The 16,389-nt window shown below is 33.0% G+C and overlaps 2 protein-coding genes and 1 pseudogene across 2 annotated transcripts; 1 reads left to right on the top strand and 2 right to left on the bottom strand.

Moving 5' to 3' along the window:
• Positions 1-477: 477 nt before the first annotated feature.
• LOC124896290 lies at positions 478-1,176 on the top strand. The gene has a single exon (XM_047407840.1). The coding sequence runs from the start codon at positions 478-480 to the stop codon at positions 1,174-1,176; it is 699 nt and encodes a 232-aa protein (XP_047263796.1).
• A 335-nt stretch (positions 1,177-1,511) lies between these two features.
• Positions 1,512-8,315, bottom strand: LOC107859798 (butanoate--CoA ligase AAE1). The gene is made up of 2 exons (XM_016704908.2): positions 7,771-8,315; positions 1,512-3,178 (listed from the first exon to the last, which is right to left on the bottom strand). Exons 1-2 carry the CDS (start codon positions 8,128-8,130, stop codon positions 1,718-1,720), a joined length of 1,821 nt encoding a protein of 606 aa, XP_016560394.2. The 5' UTR covers positions 8,131-8,315; the 3' UTR covers positions 1,512-1,717.
• A 4,727-nt stretch (positions 8,316-13,042) lies between these two features.
• LOC107861294 lies at positions 13,043-15,881 on the bottom strand (annotated as a pseudogene).
• Between the last annotated feature and the right edge of the window lie 508 nt (positions 15,882-16,389).

Below are 16,389 nucleotides of genomic sequence, written 5' to 3'. Positions count from 1 at the left end.
TTGTTTGAAAACGTGATGTATTTCCATAATTAAGTACATTTAAAAAATACTAATTATTAGAAGACAAACTAAAATTACAAGTTAAAAATTTGCATGTATTTGTGTTTTTATTACACCTTTGATTAAAAAAAAAAGGAATAAATGAGGCATAACGACCAAAGAGTGGTGATTGTAATCGCTTCAAGGAAAAACCTTATCAAAATAGGAAGTGATGAAATAAATAAAATACAGTTTAGGTTTAGGGCATGTAATTTTTGGTAAACATAATTATAATCCTAATTAAATTCTGGTTATACTACTAGTTTCCTTGTTTAAAATTCATGACTATATATACTACTGGAAATAGGCTTTATAATTACTTGATTGTGCAAAGAAAATCTTACACCATCAATGGATGCAAAAAATATGCCTCTGTCGACACAAAACTGTAACTTTTGCGATCGTTATGAGCTAAACCTATATCGTGAGGACGAAATCATGGATTCATGGGATTGGTCTAGTTATGGTAAAAGGGAGAACGTATTCTATATCGAATGTAAAGCTGACTATATGCTCGAAAAATTAAATAGAGAGATTGACGATGATGATGATAAAGATGGTCATTCACTAGAACTGCTCGAGTCCGAGGTGACATCTAAGGTATTGACATTTAGTTGCCTTCTAAAAGAATGCAAAATAAGGGCACAAGTAATTTGCAATATGTTAGGTATCTCTGAAGACTATGCATCTGCTGTAGATAAAAAGGTTTCAACTTTTGCTAGATCACAGCTTACTGATCCTCAAAACATTGGCTGCAAAATAGTGCCAATAGTAATTTGGTGTACCATTGTGTACGTCCAACATGATGATGAAGATATTGATGCTGCTCGTGCTCGTGTTCAGCTCAGCAGCAACTTGGCCTTTCGTCAACTTCCTCCGATTGTTCCTCCTCCCAATCCTACAACCAGAGGTATAAATCCATTCGCCTTTCAACTGGTGTACAGATGGACTTTAAAACATGGTGATGATTTACCTCCTATGTGTTCCATCTGTAGGGATGAGCCTGAAATTGGAGAGATGATGGGAATCTTGTCGTGCTGGCATTCTTTTCATTTACATTGTATCGTCAAATGGCTGGAGATAAACTACCGATGCCCTCTCTGTCGCAAGTCCTTCCCAAAAAATAGCAAATATTGACGTCTCTTTTAAGTATGTGTGTTATTTTAGACCTACTTTAGCTCAGGTTTGCATCTTGCATAAGTGATGTCTGAGTTTTTTACCTTATATATCTAGTAATTGCTGACTCTTCTTGTCTGCACAATCTTTGCTATAATCAGTTTGTCAATTCTACTTTGGGTATGTGCCAGGCCTTTATCTCTTTAAGCAATAAGCAATGGATGTACACTAAATGTTATTCCCACATAGTCTTTAGTAGAAAACTCTGGATGAAGAGACCTGGTCTACGTGTGTTTGTCAAGTTAGACAAATCTGCACACTAACAATGCAGCATTTACAATTTAAAAGGAAACCGATTTTCTCAAAACAAGCCAAAGGAATTTTCTTTTAATGTTTAGTCTTAGGACTAAGGACATCCAATCATGCCGGAGATTCTTTATTCATAGAAAAGCTTCGTTATGTAAAACCTTGAACATAAGATAACAAACACAAGAGCCAAGACTTAATGTTTGAAATTTCTGAACAAATGTTAAAAGAATAAGGCTTTAGTCCCAAGTACTCTTCAGACTGCAACCTCGCGTTTGGTTTGACAAAGACTACCCAAGGCTTTTGCTTTTTCCCTCAGGACAAACTTTTGTATCTTGCCAGTAGCAGTTGTTGGTAGATCTTCAAAAATAACTGTCCGAGGAGCCATATAATGAGGCAAATGATCACGACAGAAGTTGATCATCTCTTGAGAACCAAGACTAAATCCCTCCTTCAACTTCACGAAAGCACAAGCAGTCTGCCCCCAGTGATCATCTGGTCTTGCTACTACAGCTGCTTCAAGGACAGCGGGATGACTGAGCAGAACTCTTTCCACCTCAACCGAGCAAATATTTTCACCTCCAGAGATTATAATGTCCTTCATCCTGTCCTTAACTTCAATGTAGCCATCTGGATGTCTCACAGCAAGATCACCACTATGAAACCATCCACCTCTGAATGCTTCTTCTGTTGCTTTGACATTTTTTAAGTATCCACTCATCACAGTGTTCCCTCTAATCATAATTTCACCAATGGTCTTGCCATCATCCGGCACCCTCTCCATTGTGTCGGGATTTCTTATGTCTATTCCCTGCATAAAATAGTGCTCCACTCCTTGTCTTGCTTTCAGAGAAAATCGTTCATCAGGAGGTAATGATTCCCACTCTGGCTTGCGCAGGCAAGATGTGCAGGGACCATGAATCTCTGTGAGCCCATATATATGAGATACCGAAAAGCCTAACTCCTCCATCTTGGAAATGACAATAGGAGGCGGTGGTGAACCACCTGTTGTTATTTCAACCTTATGAGGAAGTGGTTTGCGGTCACTTTTTGGTGAATTTACTATCATCTTCAAGACCGTTGGTGCACCACTCATATGTGTGACCTTGTGGAGGGAAATATTCTCAAAAATGTCCTTCGGAGAAACACGTCTTAGGCAGACATTAGTGCCACCAAGTGCAGCCAATCCCCAAGTAAGGCTCCATCCATTGCAGTGAAACATTGGAACAGTCCAAAGATAAGTAGGCATAGAGCCCATCTCATGAGTATAAGGAGTAGCAATAGCGTTGAGATATGCACCTCTATGATTGTAAACAACCCCTTTGGGGTGCGATGTTGTCCCAGAAGTGTAGTTGACACTAATAGGATCAAATTCAGTTATCGGCCACTTTATAGCAAAATCGTCGCGCCCACTTGCAAGAAGAGTTTCATATTCATTAACATTGGGAGCAGCAACAGGAGGCGGGAGGTTTTCAGGATCAGGGATTAATATTAGAAGAGGCTTTGTTTTGGCATCTGCAAGAAGATCCAGTGCTCCTTGAGCAACTTCAAGAAGCTGCTGGTCGACGAAAATGATCTTAGCTTCTGAATGTCTCAGGAGGACTGATACCATAGCTGAATCATGGCGTGTATTCAATGTACAAAGCACTGCTCCTGCCATTGGCACTGCGAAATGCAACTCTTGCAGCGCAGGTACATTAGGGGCTAGCGTTGCAACCTATAGAAGAATTTAGACTTACAACCATGAGAAATGACTCATAATACTGCCTAAAGTTATTACAATACTCTTAGATAACACTTTCACCAAAAATGAATGAGGTAGAATTTACGACGAGGGGCAAAATTTTTGACTGAATAAACACTTTGTAGATATGTTTATAAGAAAGACTTACAGCATACCATTTCTGAAATCCAGAAAAAACAGAAATTTTTTACTAATGAGGTGAATCAAGCCAACTATGACTACCTTAATGGACTAATTTGTTCCTACTTCGACCATATGTTGTCTCCTTAATGTAAGTGTTGACAACACCACTTAATTAGATGACAATAAAAATCAACGTATACGGTTAAAATTATTACTTATTCTGTCCATCTTTATTTGTTCAATATAATAAAAATAGTTGTCCAGCTAAACTTGTCTAGTTTGGAAAAACAAGAGAGAATTTACCATTTTATATCTTTTTTACCCTTCTTATTATTCCCCCGTTCCTATTCTTTAGTACTCTCTCCGTTCGATTTTACTTTTTACTTATTTCCTAATTAGATTTTCATGTTTACTTGTCATTTTTGACACAACAAGAAAAAACAACTTTTCTTTTCCGATTTTATCCTTAGTGTTTATTGTTTTTTCTCTAAATTAATTTCGAGACACAATAATGAACATTATTTAACAGGATTACTATGGTAAAATGATCATGTCATTAATTAATTTTCTTAATGGGTGTGTAAGCGAACGGGGAGTACATATTTTAGATAATCAAGAAGACACTAATAATGTTCTTCTAATTTTACCCAAGGTTCTACCTAACCAAGAAATCATTAAAGAGATACATCTTTCTCAACATATTTATTAAATCTAAGTTAGTAAAAACATTCTTTGTTTTCTAGAAATTAGTAATTTGTTAAGGAGTGTGTTGGTTCGAAATTGAGAGGGCGTCATGCGGAAGTTTAAAGTTTGCAAACCAAGACGGTGATAATTCAGATGACAAACAAAAGTATATAAAACATAATATTATGAGAAAATGGCCAAATGCCCCCCAACCGTTACTCCAAATCCCAACTACACACCTATACTTTGCGGGGGTCCTATAACCCCCTGAACTATTTTAAAGTGAATATTTACACTTCTAAAAGCTCATGCCCAGACATTGTTTCAGGCAATGAACTGCACTCGCTGCCATATCATTTTTCTTACCATGTCATTTTTTCTTTTTTTACTCTAAAAAATCTATTATTTAACTTTATTATTTCCTTTTCTCTTCCATTGCACCACTTGTATGACCATTCTTTCTAAAAGAAAAAACTCTCTTGTTCTTTCTCTTTAGTTTTCATTCTACTTTATTTTCCACCCATTTCTTCACTTTCCAATCTTGCTATTTCCAAAACTTCTAATCACACATTAGTTTGTGCATTGATTTTCCTTTCTCATCTCCTCGAGAATCTCCCTCAATTGTACTAGCTTTCCTCATGGAATTCAAATAGCTTTCAATCCTTCTGTTTCCTTTAGTGGGATCGTGGGTGAAAATGGTTTCCTTTGAGGGTTAACCTTATCCGACCCTTTAGTCATGGTGCGATGGAGGTTCTTAAACAATGACACTGACTTGATTTACAAAAGGATTTATGTTGGTCCATTGCTCACAAATCTTGATTGTGAAAATTCCTAAATTTGTGGAATTATCAATGGAACCAATAGGCTTCAGTGTTTCTATTTCTTTCCTTTTTTTTTTTTTCTTTAATTTCTTAACTATGAAAATTGATGTTAAATTTATGATTATGAAAAAATTTGATGTTGATTTGATTATGGTGTTGATTTGATTGTTTCAATTTCAACAAATGTGGATTTGAATGATGGTTTATGATTTGAAATTGAAAATTCAATAGATGTAAAGTTAAAAGATTTTAAGATTCCACAAAATGTGTATAGAGCATTGTTGGAAGTTTATGTTTCATTTTATGAGAACGATGATTCTTGGTATGGTAATTCGGTTAATGAGTATATAAGTTTGAATAATGTTAGTGTTCCGAGAAATGAAGCTTTTAGGGAGGTGATTGTTAGTTTGGATGAAATGATAGTTGGTGTAGTTTGACTGTTTATTGTGATTTATATCGGAGAAGATGATAAATTAGTTTTGGATTGGATGTCATTGTTGAGTTCTTGAATAAGAAGAAGAAAAAAAAAATGAATAAAGAAGAATAATAATTTAAAATAAATAAAGAAAATAAAAAAATATTAAAAATAATTTTTTAATAAAGAAAATTCGTTCTCACTCTCTTTAAGGAGGGTGAAACACACTCTCTTGCCATATCAGCGTTCAGGAGGGTAAATATTCCACTTTAAAATAGTTTAGGGGGGGTCATAGGACCCCGTAAATTATAAGTGTGTAGTTGGATTTGGGGTAAAGATTGGGGGGGGGGGGGGGGGGGGGGGGGGCATTTGGCCATTTTCTCTAATATTATTGATATGGTTTGGCCAATTGACCTACATATTAAAAACCTAAATAAAAAAAACATAAAAACTAATTGAGAGAAAATTTCTCCTTAAATAAGACTCATAAATGACTACATCGTATGTACTTTTGTGTTATGGTATGAGAAGAGAAACTCTATTTATAGATGTTCAAAGATTTACCAAATATGAAAAAGTTTTATATTTTTCTTTTTAGCAAAAGTAGAAGTAATTATGGTATTACTTTTATTTTTCTTTCAAGAAAAGTATAACTTAATTTTGGTAAGAAAATCAGGGCAAAAACCGGTATCTATTCTAAAACAAATACTAGTTATTTAGGAAATGAGGGAGTAAATATTATTCTTTTTCCAACATTATTTAGATTACTTATAATTAATAGGAGTGATATAGTAAAATTATTATTTTATTTATTATTTATTAAAGTGTGTTTGAAGATAAATTTAAACAACTAAAAATGAAGAGGATCAGCAGGCAATGGAGTCTTTAGACATACATCAATGTTACGTTAAAGTACCACATAGTTATATGAAGTAGACTGCCGTCTCCATATATGGTATTATTAGGCAATACTCACCTACTAAGCTATTAGGATGAGTTTGCCAAGATTTATTTTTGGGAAAGGATAAAAATAACATCTAAAATTAAAATAATTTTATAAAACTGGTACCTAAATTTAAAAACTCAATAAATAGCTATTAAGAGATGGGTACATCACAATTCGACTCTTCCGTTTTATGTACAGGGCCGATTTGTTATTTTTAATGCGCCTGTGTTCTTTTTGCCTTCTTTTTTTTCATCCTTTATTTGCTTTGAGAAAGTGAGAGGAAACTGACAACTCTTTCCACTCTCTATGGATTGGAGGAAATTATTGTCATCCAAGACTTTTGACTTTTCAGTACTCAACTTGCTGATAATTAAATTTCAATTAAAGTACTCCAACTTCGTGTCTTTGAGAAAATATTACGAGTCCGTCTATCATATTTATATATAATAATTATAGAGTTTCTATACATATACATATTCTATATAATAATTATAATATTTTTATACACATTCTATACAATTTTCAACTACAATTATTATTTAGATACATATTTTATACGACTCTATATAGTTTTTATATGCATTCTAAAAAATGTATCAATCAAGCATAAGAGAGTATCAATTGAGTATATGCAAACTGCAAGTGTATCAATGTAGTATAAAAGTGTATTAATGCGGTATAAAAGAGTCAATTGAGTATAGGGACTGTATATGCTTGCATAGAATTTCCTTTCTCTTTTTTAAAAAATGTGTCAATATAATAAAAAAGTGTATCAATTGAGTATAGAAGACTGCATATACTCAATTGGGCCAAATGGCTAAAAAGTGGTATTACTTTAAGCGACTAGCTAATCATGTCCACCTTTTCAAATGTGGTTTTTTTTTTTTTTAAAATGATCATCCCATGTCCTTTCCCCATTTATTTTCTGGTACCACTCACGTTATGTTGTCTACCCTTTTTAGGCGAATTTATAGGTAAATTTTGAAACTCATAAATTTATGGTCTCTCTATAAAATTAAGTATTTTATGTATATATTTAAAAAGAAATTATATAATATTATCTAGCGACACTCATGCTATAAGAATATTAAATAAATAGTGTACTTGATTAAACAGCAGCGGATCGAGAATTTAAAGATAGTAGGTGCTTACAAAATTAAAAAAGAAGGACCTTAAGATCAATCTAAATGTCAATGCACTCAATTAACTTTTTGTTATAGTGGGTGATTTTATATGTTTTATACTTATTTTTCCTATATTTTTTATATAATTATACCTATTCCGCATCGAATTTAGTGGGTGTCCAAGCACCCCAAAATCCTACTGTGATTGAAGATTAAGTTACATAAAGGAGGGAGGTCAATTCTCACTAAATATATATTGTTTCTATCTTTTTCTTTTAGTGATGCATTCATATTCTAAAATTCTCTGGTTATACAGCCACATTGAATAAGGCCAGTGCCCTCCATGTCCCAGTGGACTTCATTTACATAAACAACTTAATGAAAGAATAGCCAGAGACATCAGACAGTAAACAAGAGAACCTTTTCTAGTAAGAAGAAAATAATAAACTTACAACATCACCACGAGATATACCCAACTGGGACAAAGCAGAAGCCATCTTTAAACACCTGTTATGAGTCTCTTCCCAAGTGTACTTAACAGAAGAACCATACACAACTGAAGTTCTGTCTCTAAAAACCTTAGCAGCTCTGTCCAAGAAACTAATGGGTGTCAAAGGAAAATAATTTGCCGAACATCTCATTAGTCCCTCCTTGGATTCCCATGGGTGAGTTTCAAGATTATTATTATTGTTGTCATGATGACTAATTTGGGACAGGTAACGAGGCCCCTGACGTAAAATGGGGTGTACTCGAACTCTGTTGAGAGCATGTAACCACCCACTGAACTTTGCAACGTTGAAGAAAGGATTCATGATAGATATATGAAGATGGATGGAAAATGAGTAAGCAAAGCAAGAGTTTTTTGTGTAAAGAGGGGGATTTTATACAAATAGGTGTCTAAATATTCATGTGTTCAAGAGTGTGTAAATTTCTCAGCTTTTTAGGATTTATCTTCCAATTTAATAAGGTGTTTGGTAAGTTTTTGAGAGGTTAAAAATATTTATTTATTTTGAAAAATGATTATTTATAAAATGAGGTATTTAATTATGTTTTGAGAAAAAAATAAATGTGTCACGACCCGACTCGAGGGCCTTCCCGCGACGGGCATCCCGATCCACGAAGGCTTGAGAGACCCCTCTAACTCCCCAATCCACTAGTGATACTGTCCGCTCTGGGCCCAAGCCAGCACGGCTTTAAAATGCATCACTAGGGAGTTACAGAGGTATCTCGGACCTTCGTGGTTCGAGATGCCCGTCACGACCAGAACCCCGGCTCGAGTCGTGACAAAGTGCCTTCTGAAAATAGCAAAAGTTGTTTCTCAGAAAAATTATGCTTAAAACACTTTTTTAAAAGTTTTGATCAAAAACTAATTATAAATCTTTTAAAATGTATTGGTTAAATACTAAGTTTTTAATTTCAACATTCTATGTTAAAAATTTAAAACATTATAAAAATCTTTGGTTTAAGATAAAAATGAGGGAGTAATATCATGACGAGACGCAAGATTTGGTCACGTATAATAAATACCCCTATAAGTCCTACATAATCAATTTTGTCTATTTGCAAATATATCAAGTTCCTGAAGTTGTTAACAAATTAATGAAGAATTAATTAACTTAAACACCCATCCACCAACTATTTAAATTAAAATTAGTCAACGAATATATTACATAATATGATTTTTTTGTCATTACACGATCATGAATTTGCCGAATATGATAAAATAAATTTAATAATAATCAAAATAAACATTATATTTAAAATAGGGACAATTTCAGAAATAGCAACTATAGAGCCTTAATTGTAAGTTTTATAGCAACCCTTTCAAAATTACAAAAAATAGCAATATGTATTTTGTATTTGATTAAACTGTTGCTAGTTAAATACATTTACAATTAAAGATTTTGTTCCTAATTTAACTCCAATCTGTTTCAGTTTAATATGAGAAAAACGATTCCTTAATTTAAGGAACATTTAATTTGACAGATTTCTTAACCTTTTACAGATATCTTTTCCTTTAATGACTCTATTTTAACCACTACTATTATTTTACAGCAACATAATTCAAAATTCAAAAACATTTTTCATAATCTGCAACTCATATCAATTTAAAAAAAAAAAATGACTGCTTCCAAAATTTATGTGCATCGTCTAATATTTTGAGAAGAGTTTGATAAGTCAACGCTGAAAATACAGGTATATATAAACAAATATGATTTTGTTTGTGAATTTTCGAATTATATTTGTGAAAATCGCTGAAAAAATCGTAACAACAATAGTTTGATCAGTTCTCGAACAAAGTGATTTGATCGATAATTTCTTTTTACAAATTAGAGTTTTCCATCACGTTATGTAGGTTGAATATTGATATACAATTGTTACAGTTTATTTTGTATTTTTTCCCGTTTCAATTAAACAATTAGTTCTTGTTGGATTTCGTTTCGAAGTTTTGTATATACTAATAAGTTTTTGTGTCAAAGGATTTGAACATTATAGACCTATAATAATCGTTGATGCAAGTCATCTCAGAAAACTGTATACTGGTACTTTTGTAACTGCTTATACCATGGATGAAACCATAAGTCGTTCTTATATATGCATTTAACATTACATATACTGCTAGCTATATGTATTTGTAAAATACATACACAGTCTGTTTATGTGATCACTGGTAGTTGCTTTTATGTATTTCAATTTACATACACTGCCAGCTATATGTATTTAAAAAATACATATGCACTCTGTTTTAAGTGTTTGACTGCATTTGTTTTTTTTTTTTTTTTTAAATATGAAGGCCATATATTTCTAAAAATACATATTGAGACATACAATATACATATGCAGAGTTGGTAAAATACAATTGCTAAACTGAAACAATTACAAATGTCAAATGACTAATTGTTGTTATAATTTTAATTTTATTTAATAATTTCAGGTTATACCAGCCTCAGAGTATGTCTATACAGTACACGACAAGGATAAACGTTTTATTGTTTGCCTTAAGATAAAAAAAATTCTTGCCATGCATTCCAATAGGATGAGATACCGTGTGTGCATGCTTATGAAGTACTTGATAGCAAGAATTTTCAAAAGGGATCATATTACTCTGACCTATACAAATAAAAAATTGTGTCAAGAACGTATGATCTTCCCACACAAAGATGATTGAGTGATTCCACAGGAGATATTAGAGAAGATAGTTTTGCCCCCAAAATACAAGTGACCCCCCTGAAAGACCTGCAAAGAAGGATCGTGGAAAGTCGGAAAGAGATATGTTTGAGAAGAAAAATAAAAATTATTATAGTTCATGTGGATTTAAAGGTCACAATTGACGTTCATGTAGTTCAATGAAAAACAATTGACGTTCATGTAGTTCACTTACCTTATATGTATTACAAAAAAAATACATATGCATACAATGAAAAATACAAATACACCGTTGAAAAATACATATGATGACTGAAACATATATATTCATTACTGAAAATTATACTTAAAACTGAAAATCACATATTCATATCAAAATATGCGTAACAATAACATAAAGTGAGATCGAACAATTCTATTTTAGAAGCATAACGATAAAAAATCTAACAATCACATAAAAAAATATTAAGATATCATCTTTCAACTATATCTTATAGTCCTACTAAACTTCAATGTTGCCAAATACAAATAAACTTCAAATATCATATATTTCAATATCTTCTGTTAGCCCAATATTCCTAGGAGGCCTCATTGGTGCTTCATCATCACTTTCAGCCTTCTCATCTTCTTTCCTCAAAGCATAATTTCACAACATTAAAATATATCTCATGCGAAGAAGATGTGGATCAAAGTCAATATTTGAAACATAGTCACCAAAAGTAAGGCACTCAGCATATGTCACCATATATAAAAACTTAGAACAAACAAATACCAAATACATATCTAACCCGTAACAAATGCATTACATATAATTATAACATACAAAATACATATCTTAAAAATAATAAATGCATATCTCTACACTACAATTTCATATCCTAACAATAACTCTCACATAAGCAGATAATTTATCAAATGTATATATAAAATACATATATAACCATACAATCCAAAAAAATTAAAATACAAATGCATAAAATTTTATGAATACATGAATGGTCCAAAATTTAAGTTACCAAAAAAAAGAATACAACTGAACATGAAATACAAATCTTCTCAGTAACTAATACAAATATCTTACACATATCTTAAATACAAAATACATATATTAAATATGTTATACATAACAAATACAAATCTTATCAGTAACAAACCTAAATACAAAATACATATCTTAAATATATAACAGATACATATCATCCCATTAGCAACTGCAATTTCATATCTGAACAAAATTCAAAACTACATACACACCTTATAAATTGTATATATAAAACACATGTATGAACATGTTGTCCAGAAATTATAAAATTTTACAAATAGAAAAATACCTCTTCCACTTTCTTTTCTTCGGATTCATAATCAGATTAAAAACAGGATTTGAAATTTGACTAGATTTTTTTTTTTCATCCGATTTTCTTTTTTTCACCGATTTTTAAATTTTTGTGGGTTTTGGGATGAAGATTTTCTCAATGCTTTCCGTTTCATGATTTCCACAATCTTTTTCGGATCGTTACGTTGATTCGATCTCACCTCTACTATTCTAACACCTTTCATTGACTGAAAATTAGTAGAAATCAAGTTAATTTCTTCATCTTGTGTTAAACCAAGACTAAATGATCGTAGTTCATCGCACCTAAAATTCATCGGTGAAATCTCACTAACTGAACTACTACGATTTGTATGTACTGACATTATCGCGTACCTCCAAAAATTTCAAACAGCAAAAAAAAAAAAAATTCACAGAAGAAGATTGAAAAATGTCAAAATTATTTTACAAAAAAAAGTTATATGAAAAAAAATAACATGCACTAACTGTAAAATCATCTTCCCTTAATTATTGGGGAACAAGTTCATCCAAAATTAGAGAGCAAATAGCGATTTTGAAAAAAAAAAAAACGTTAGAATGGAGGAAACTGAAATAGGTAAATTGCTTGAAAATAGGTAAAGAAAAAGTAATTGGTGGAATTCAGAAATAGGTAAATTGTTTGAAAATAGGGTAAATTGCTTGAAAATAGGTAAAAGAAAAGCAATTGGTGGAATTCACGTGCTTAACTCTAGAAAAGTCAAAATATTGCTAGTTTTGACATAAATTATAATTTTGAGAAAATGTTGTTATTAATTGTAATTAAGATCTTAAGGTTGTTAGTTTCTGTAATTTATCCTTTAGAAGGGATAACACTACGACACAATAAGTAACAACCATCTAAACAGGCAGCAAGTTAGAAATACTAACAATGAGTCACCTATGATTTAAAGCCTAAAATCCACAGATATTTGGTTTAATCCTTACCAAATTCTTAAGTTTTTATTAATTCCCCGCCTAATTCACTAGTCATTAGGGATACAAAAAAACAGTAAAGAACAGCATAAATTATATACACTGACATTACGCAATAATTTAACACATACATAAAATTATAGAAGAAAGAATCAGACTCATTGTTTATTATATGGCTGGTATATTTTAGATGCTACTGTTAAGATTTAGTTCATACTCAATATTATCTCACTTTTTTTTTTAATTTATTTATTTTAACTTCAACGCAAAGAACAATAATTTCACACATTTTAAAAAGGACTCATATTTTGGACTGATGCGAATCATGTCCAAAGATGATAACATTTTCAATTTTTTTAATTGAAATCGTCAACATCAAATATATAAATTAACATTATACAATAATAATTGGGTATTGTCAACCACAAGGGTTGGTGTGGTGGTTCAGCACTTCACCCCTTAAGCAAGAGGTTGGGGGTTCGATTCTCACCTCTAGTGAATGGAAAAAACTCTGTGACCAGTTCCCTACCGCTTAGTGCACGTTCCGTAGAACGGATAACTTGGGAAGCAAAAAAAAAATTGGGTATTGTCATTTATTGGATCTATCCACCAACTACTTCACTTTCTAACAGTTATCTGCATGCCTGACACAAAATGCCATAGATCAGTAACAGTTTTTTAATCTTGATAATTGGAATGGACAACGAAGAAAATGATAAAATCAAGATCAAGAAACAGATTCACTTTGAGCAAAGAGGAACTGAGTATTACACTTGTAACATCTGGTTTCATTTCAGTTTTTTCTTTAAGACTTTTGAGGGTTCATATGATATACTCTTTACTAATACGTTTAAATTTTAATAGAATCTAAGTTATATTCACTGATAATATAAAATTCTAGTATTGAATTTGATAATCTACTGCATGCAATCTATCAGAGGAGTAATGAAAATTAAAGTTCATTAGCATAGTACATGCGATGTCCTCCACGTACAGCATGGGGATTATTAGTTGCATATCACTTTGGAAGAAACTTCAATCTTGTAAAAATAGTAAAACAAAGGAATTGTACCACTTCAGAGCAATTAAACAGAGAAGGATACTTGCTGTTTCATTCAGGAATGACTGCCTCCCTTAGCGCGAGTTTCAGTATCTTCCCGGTTGAATTTCTTGGGAGATGTTGAAATATGACTGTTGAGGAGAGTTATCCCTGCTGAAGTTGATGATTTCTTGATCACTAACATTATTAGAACCATCCTTCAACTTCACAATTGCGCAAGGTGTCTGCCCCCAGTGATTATCTGGTCGTGCGACTACTGCTGCTTCAACAACTGCTGAATGACTATACAAAATTCTTTCCACCTCTACAGTTCTTATGTTTGACAGCCAAATCACCGGTATGAAACCATCCACCTTTAAAAGCTTCTTCTGTTGCTTCTTCTTCTTTTAGATACCCACTCGTTACAGTATTGAGTATTCCCTCTAAACACAATCTCACCCATTGTTTAACCGTCTGCTGGTACCTTTCCCCATTTTAATAGGATCTATTATATCTGCTGCTTCTAAACAAAGATTTTGCACTCCTTGTCTCGCTTTCAATTCGTACTTTTCTTTTGGTGGCAAAGAATCCCACTCAGGCTTCCACAAACAATACGTTCCAGGACCATGCATCACGGTTATGCCCATATATGTGATGTACCCGAAACCCAAGTTCCTCCATCTTGGAAATGATTTGTGGAGGTGGTGATGAACCACCTGTCATTATGTTAACCTCATGGGGAAGTGGTTTTCTTGTCACTTACGGGAGAATTCACTATCATGTTTAGAACAGTTGGCGCCCCGCCCATATGTGTGACCTTGTGCTCTGCTATCCTTTCAAATATGAGTTTTGGAGAAACCTGTCTAAGGCAAATACTTGTGCCACCAAGTGCTGCTAGACCCCAAACCAGGCACCACCCATTGCAGTGAAACATTGGGACGGTCCAAAGGTAAATAGGCCATGAACTCATCTCATGAAGCATAAATGTAGCAGTGGCATTAAGATATCCACCCCTGTGATTGAAAACAACCCCTTTGGGTCGCAATGTTGTTCCAGAAGTATTGTTAACACTAACAGGATCAAGTTCACTTATACCTTATAGCAAATTCGCTATCCCCACTTTCAAGGGGGCTTACATATTGATGTGTAATAGAGTTAGTGATAGTAGGAGAATTGTAAGATTCAGGGATTAGAGCAAGAAGAGGTTGTATTGGTTCTCATTAGCAAGAATATCTAGTGCTACTTGAGCAACTTGGAGCAATTGCCGATCCACAAATATGACCTTTGCTTCTGAATGTTTCAGAAATGCTGATATCATAGCTGAATCATGTCGAATATTTAGTGTACAAAGAACAGCACCAGACATCGGTACTGCAAAATGCAGCTCTAGCATTGCATATACATTAGGGGCCAATGTTGCAACCTACAGAAATAATTTCAAATCCATAATGGAAACTAAACCATTCAACTTCCAAACTCGTTCTGTCAGAGTTGATCTAGCATTTATCTAGTATCTAGTTATCAGATTATGAATCATCGAATGTTGAGAAAACTGTTAAGGAAATAGCCCTACAAACCAATATCGAAAAGATCCATTCAATCTGTTGGAATAACAAACGTAATCTTGTGTGAAATCTTACAACATAAAGTAGTGAAATTAAGGCATTAATTAAGCGCAAAAACATCAGTCATTGTAAATTTTCATAGCATAAAGCTCTTTCACTACTGCCAACACCGAGAAGGAACAAAGATTATGAACAGTCTTTTCCATTATGCAGCATTCTAGCTAGTCTAATTTGATACATAACTGAATATATCTCCATACATGAAGGAGGATTGCTTCAGTTAAGCATATTGACGTTTAACAAAGAACTAGTACAATTATTTCCTACTATGCTACCATCCAATATCAAGGGCACATAATACCATGGCTTGTTACTGTTGCTTGAAAGTCTTCTTCCATCGAAAACTATTAATGCATAAAGTAGAAAATGAATAGAGCCTGAACTTATTTTCTAGTTGTATAAATTATCAATGTAGCAAAAGCCAAGCAATCACTACTTTTGAAATTATTTTCAACGCTCTTCAAGGCATTATCTTATTTTATAACAGAAAATGGTATAGAAGAAACTTACCACATCCCCACGAGAAATTCTCAGTTCAGACAAAGCAGAAGCAAGCTTTATACAACAGCAAGCGTCTCTCGCCAAGTGTACTTCACAGAAGGTCCACTAATGATGGAAATTCTTCCTCTAAAAACATTTGCTGCTCTCTCCAAGAAACTTATGGGTGTCAAAGGAACATAATTTACAGAAAATTTAAGAAGACCCTCCATCGATTACAATATAATGACTCAGTTTCCAGATTCTTTGAAACCTGGCCAAGTTGTGAGGCCTCTGACTGTTTGTGGACTGAATTTAAACTGAATTGGTACCATATATAAATGCAATTTGGTGCCAATCATGAGTGACATATGGTGATGATGATGGTGGAGAAAGTCGGAGGAAATAATACTAAAGAGTAGTATATGGCACCTTTCAAGGAATAAAATAAATTGACAATGAGAAGACCAGATACAGAGTTGACAAAGTAAACAAAGTGATT

Source organism: Capsicum annuum, chromosome 2 (assembly GCF_002878395.1).
Source record: "Capsicum annuum cultivar UCD-10X-F1 chromosome 2, UCD10Xv1.1, whole genome shotgun sequence".
NCBI lineage: Eukaryota > Viridiplantae > Streptophyta > Magnoliopsida > Solanales > Solanaceae > Capsicum > Capsicum annuum.
Note: the sequence above shows the minus strand (reverse complement) of the source record. Positions and strands in the feature narration are given on the sequence as shown.

Excerpts from the sequence above, each read along its gene's own strand:
- LOC107859798 (XM_016704908.2), bottom strand. The coding sequence starts at position 8,130 with ATGAATCCTTTCTTCAACGTTGCAAAGTTCAGTGGGTGGTTACATGCT. Across the intron at positions 3,179-7,770 it reads GTATATCTCGTGGTGATGTT|GTTGCAACGCTAGCCCCTAA; the intron begins GTAAGTTTATTA and ends ATTCTTCTATAG.
- LOC124896290 (XM_047407840.1), top strand. The coding sequence starts at position 478 with ATGGATTCATGGGATTGGTCTAGTTATGGTAAAAGGGAGAACGTATTC.